The 4,506-nt window shown below is 42.9% G+C and overlaps 1 protein-coding gene and 1 long non-coding RNA gene across 2 annotated transcripts in view; one reads left to right on the forward strand and one right to left on the reverse strand.

The window, feature by feature from the left end:
• Window positions 1-4,171, reverse strand: part of LOC109299220 — a 116,103-nt gene extending 111,932 nt beyond the window's left edge. The window contains exons 1-2 of the long non-coding RNA XR_002097796.1: window positions 4,020-4,171; window positions 3,577-3,714 (exon numbers count right to left, since the gene is read on the reverse strand). This is a non-coding gene — a long non-coding RNA (uncharacterized LOC109299220). The remainder of the gene's footprint in view (window positions 1-3,576; window positions 3,715-4,019) is intronic.
• CDHR5 (cadherin related family member 5) overlaps window positions 3,315-4,506 on the forward strand; it is a 59,142-nt gene continuing 57,950 nt past the window's right edge. Inside the window, exons 1-2 of the mRNA XM_019519802.1 lie at window positions 3,315-3,513; window positions 3,709-3,884. Coding sequence (XP_019375347.1) covers window positions 3,447-3,513; window positions 3,709-3,884 — 243 coding nt within the window. The 5' untranslated portion in view covers window positions 3,315-3,446. The remainder of the gene's footprint in view (window positions 3,514-3,708; window positions 3,885-4,506) is intronic.

Raw genomic sequence — 4,506 nt, forward strand, 5'->3', positions numbered from 1 at the left:
AAAAAAAAAAAAAAAAAAAACACACCCAAACCAACTCTGGTCATGTCAAGTTGACTGAACTTCCAGAAGCCTTTTTGAGATGATTCAGTTAAGAGTTGGCAGTGATTGCAGCCTAAAGTTAACCCCAGTAAAATGAATGTCAAGGAACATCCAGAACAAATGGAACAATAAATTAAAATAATGTTGTGACCATTGGGACTAATTAGTGTGGGAACAGGAAGATATTCCAGGTGTTAAGGCTGTGCTATTATAAAGCTTCCAAAATATTATATAGTCAAGCTTGGCTAGCCTTAGTAATAGTGATGTCACTAAAGGCTTAAATAGTAGGGCTGTGTGAAGCTTCAGTCGCTGATTCAATTCAATGGAGACCAGAAGTGGACCAAAAGTACTTCTGGCCCACTTGTAGGTCTGCTGCCAGGCACCTGGAGGGGCCCTCCCCATGCTCCTGTGGGACACTCCATCCACCCCACCATTCGCAAGCTGCACCTGGTACCTCGAGGTATGTAGAAAAAACAGCCAAAAAACAACTCCAGCCCCCCAACATTTAAAGCTGTGTCTGTGCCTGAATTGCCGATTCTCTGAATCAGCATCAAATCTTCATATTTGGATTCAGCTGAATTGAATTGGGACAGTGATGCGAATCAATGAATTGATCACTGTCCCCAATTCAGGCCCAATCCAAATGGACTACAGCCCATTTTGCACACCCCTATTAAGTAGATTAAGCAAGTAAAAAAAAAATAAATCACCCTTCGCTGTTTGAATCATCTTCATGGATTTGAAGGAGAGACCGGCATGGATTTCTAAAGGAAGACCAAGCCTTCAGATTTGGAACATCACAACCCAGGAAGCTCGCCCAGTACGACCAACTGAGGGGAATGCCTCCTGAGTACCAGCTCCAAACAGACTGATGTGGTAAGGAGCCATGTTAACACACTCAGTTTTTGATAACTGCCTGTTTATATTCTGGCAATCCCAGTAAAGTTGACTACTTGTATACTGGCAACCCCAGTTGTTTAGTTGCTTTGTGTTTAATGGATAATTTTGTAGTCAGTGAAGCTTCTAACTAATTATCAAACAAGTGTTGGTAGTTAAACACATAGTTCTCCTTGCCCACAAAAAAGTAGAGCTCAAATTTAAGCCCAACACCCTGCTCCCCCCAGTCTTGCCAGTACCCTTTTGCTCCTGACCTGCAGCCCCCTGCTCCCCCAACACTGGGATGGGGCTGCCACCTCGCACCAGTTCAAAGCACCATCTGGTGGACAAAGGGGTGAGCTACAAAAAAAGCTGCAGCGTCATCTGGTGGACAAAGAAGCTTGTCTTTGAGTGCTTTTGTGTTTGCACGCAATGAATCCATAGATACGGCGATGTAATCAGTGGTGACACAAACTAAACTATGTCCCAGGAGTTTTACTTTAATGCTCTGAAAAGACTTAAAAAGCAGCAGGAAATCCTGTTCGTGCAAACAGAAACAGTTGCAGCATCTTAAAGGGCAAATCTTGTGGCGTGTACATGCAGTCCAAGAAGCTAGCTCAGAGTGGTATCTGGCTTGTTCTACTGCTAAATGAAATCAGACAAAGAAGCTACGTTGCTGTGTGACCTTATCACCAGAGCAATCGATACTTTCAAATACCTTTTGTCAATATGTCACACAAAGAAACATCAAAAGCAGTCAGAGTTTACTGACACTCACATCCTGAAAGAGGGAAATGGGGTATAATATAAGCTTTGCAAACCTTCAGGGCTGAGGCACTAGAGTGCTGCTGCAACTTCTTTTAGGAAAGACTTCCCATGAGCAAATGAAACCTTGATGTCAAGAAGGAAGAAAGAAAGAATCATTTCCAGGATCCCTTTTGCAGAATGGAGGACCCATGGATTTTGTCTGAAATCCAGGCCTCAAGGTGCTTGCTGCTGTATGTGCAGAGACATATGCACAGATGTGTGCGTGTGCATGCACACGCACACACGAACAGTTTCTATACCTAAAAGCTTATAATTTAAATGAACATTACAAACAAAATACAATATCCCCATTTCACATGTAGAAGAATTGAGGCACAGAATGACTTAATTAAAAAGACACACCAAGAATCGGTAAGAGCCAGAAATAGTTCCCAGATTTTCATCTTTTTCCCCAATGACCCTTTTAATAAGAAGTTTAGCACCTATTCCTCCACTGTAACTTTCTAGTTAAATAGTATCTCAGTAAAAGCACCCCTTGTTCAGTTCCAACATGGTTTATGATCATACGGAATACACATCAACTCCTAACCTCTTCATGCTCCAGTAGCTTGAAAGAGACAAGAGGAAAACCCCCTTGCAACAGAATTATACTACTGTGACTTTTGTACCATTTGTTATCTGTGAATAGCAGAATACTTTGCACCCATGATGCCCTCTATCTTTACAAGTGACAAGAAATGTTAGATGCCCAGCTAGAAGTTCCTCAAAGGACTCCAATTTTCACAAAGTGCTGATCCCTTGGGGGGTGGAAATCAGGCTGTCAGAGGTTGGATGGCCAAAAATCTGTGCATCAAACACCAGTAGTCATGATTTTAAAAGCGTAGGCTTCCTAATATCCCTCTGAAATAGAAACATTTTACAGATGACTTGCACAAGGGCACAGGAGACATCAGTGGTAGGGACTGCAAGAGTATCCAGGCATGCTAATGCCTAGCCTGAGCAGAAAGCAGGAGTTCTACCCCCTGGGCCCAGACCATTCTACCTTCTCCTTCCACTATAATTGTTACACTTTACCTCTAGCTTCCAGTGAGCAATGTAATACAGTGCTATTAGGAACAGGGAAAGAGCAAAGATGACAGGGAGAATAGGGCTTGCACCAGAACAAAGCCGACCAGACATAGATGGCATAGAATAATGCATGGGGAAAAGCTAGCTAAGTTTGGCTTGAGAATATTTCTTGGTAGACTTAATAGTGATTCATCAAGAACAGGTATGTATGAGGTGCAAAGTTAACCCACATCATTAGCTTGGTATATATTGTAGCGCACACACTTGGTAATTATATGGTGCCTATAACTGGAGAGATCAGGACAAGCAGACAGCTTTTTAGGGGTCAACAAGCACCCTGCTTCCACATTTATTTGGGGACATTCTGCACCTAATCTTAAAACATTTGGAATTTCTCACAGTCCCTGCAAGAGTTAAGAATCAAAGGACAGAGCCACAGAAGAGATGTGGCATTAACTGCTCATCACACCCAGCACCCAGGTGCCGGTAAATAAATCATAAATGATTCATCCAATAGGGCAAGGAGGCAAAGGTTGAGCAGCAGCAGTTGGGAATTAGTGCCAGCCATGCAATGTTCTTCACCACCATTCGGAGCAGTAAATGGATGACAACGTACTGCTGACTCCAAGGGAGGAGAGAGGCAGGAGTGCCCTACCCACAGCCAGGGTTTCCTTTTGCTTTCTGCTGTCTGCGCCATGGCTGTTTCTCTTCAGCTCTCTGCCTACATACTCTTTCTGGTGCTACCCCTAGTACAGAGCCAAGGTAAGTCAATGCCTTTGGAGTCCGGATGGATGAAAGCAAAAATCTCCATGGCTGCCTACCTACCTCAGGATGTCAAATGCCTTCTTCCAAGGCATCAGCCATAGCTGGAGACTAGCTGCTGGAGTGAATGCACCTTAGATCTGATCCAGTTTGGTAGTTCCCGTGTCTGACGGAAATATCGTGCCTTTTTTTCAGCATGCTCTGTAAATAATACCAAGCCAGTGGTACATGAAAATAACTCTGCTGGCTTAGTGGTGACCAACATTACAAAGGCTGCTGGTATCACAGTAACAATCAGTCCTACGGTGGATGGAAATTGCTTCTCCATTCGTGACACAGAACTGATTCTAAGCTGTTCTTTGGACTATGAGGTAAGTTATTACATGAAAAAAATGCAAGTATCAGCTAATTTAACATTGCAAGACTTTCTATAGTATACTTTTTACCGTGACAATCCAATGGCTCTGTCAGTCGTAGCAAGTGAAGCTTTTTAAAATGGCGCCCACCTTTTCAGTTTCCCTGAGCTTTAATAGCCTAAGCAGGGAACCTGCGTATACAAATATGGCCCAACTACTATGTTGTTAGAAATCCACTCCAGGAAGGACATAAGGCATGTTGTTTAAATGGAGCAGGATATGGGGTCTTAAGTGGAGATCAGCCGAGTTCCGAACGCACACAGCTGGTCCGTGTGCGTTTGTCAAATAAAGCTAGCATGTAAAAAAAAAAAAAAAATCCTGTTCCCTTCCATGGCCTTTCCATTTTGAAATGGTTAACAAGATAGAACATTTACATTTCCCAGCTAATTAATTTACCATCCATCCACTGGGATCATGCCAAGCTCTCCTCCTCAGGAGTCAAGGGTCAGTTTTCTACCCAGCTATAGCTTCCCTGTCCTGTACAAGCTTTACCTTGCTCCCAGAAACAGCTTTTACAACATAACCACGTTTTCCAAGATGTAAAATTAAACTCTGTGGCATGTTTCACAATAATAAA

This window comes from Gavialis gangeticus, unplaced genomic scaffold (genome assembly GCF_001723915.1).
Source record: "Gavialis gangeticus isolate Ggan-Ray unplaced genomic scaffold, GavGan_comp1, whole genome shotgun sequence".
NCBI lineage: Eukaryota > Metazoa > Chordata > Crocodylia > Gavialidae > Gavialis > Gavialis gangeticus.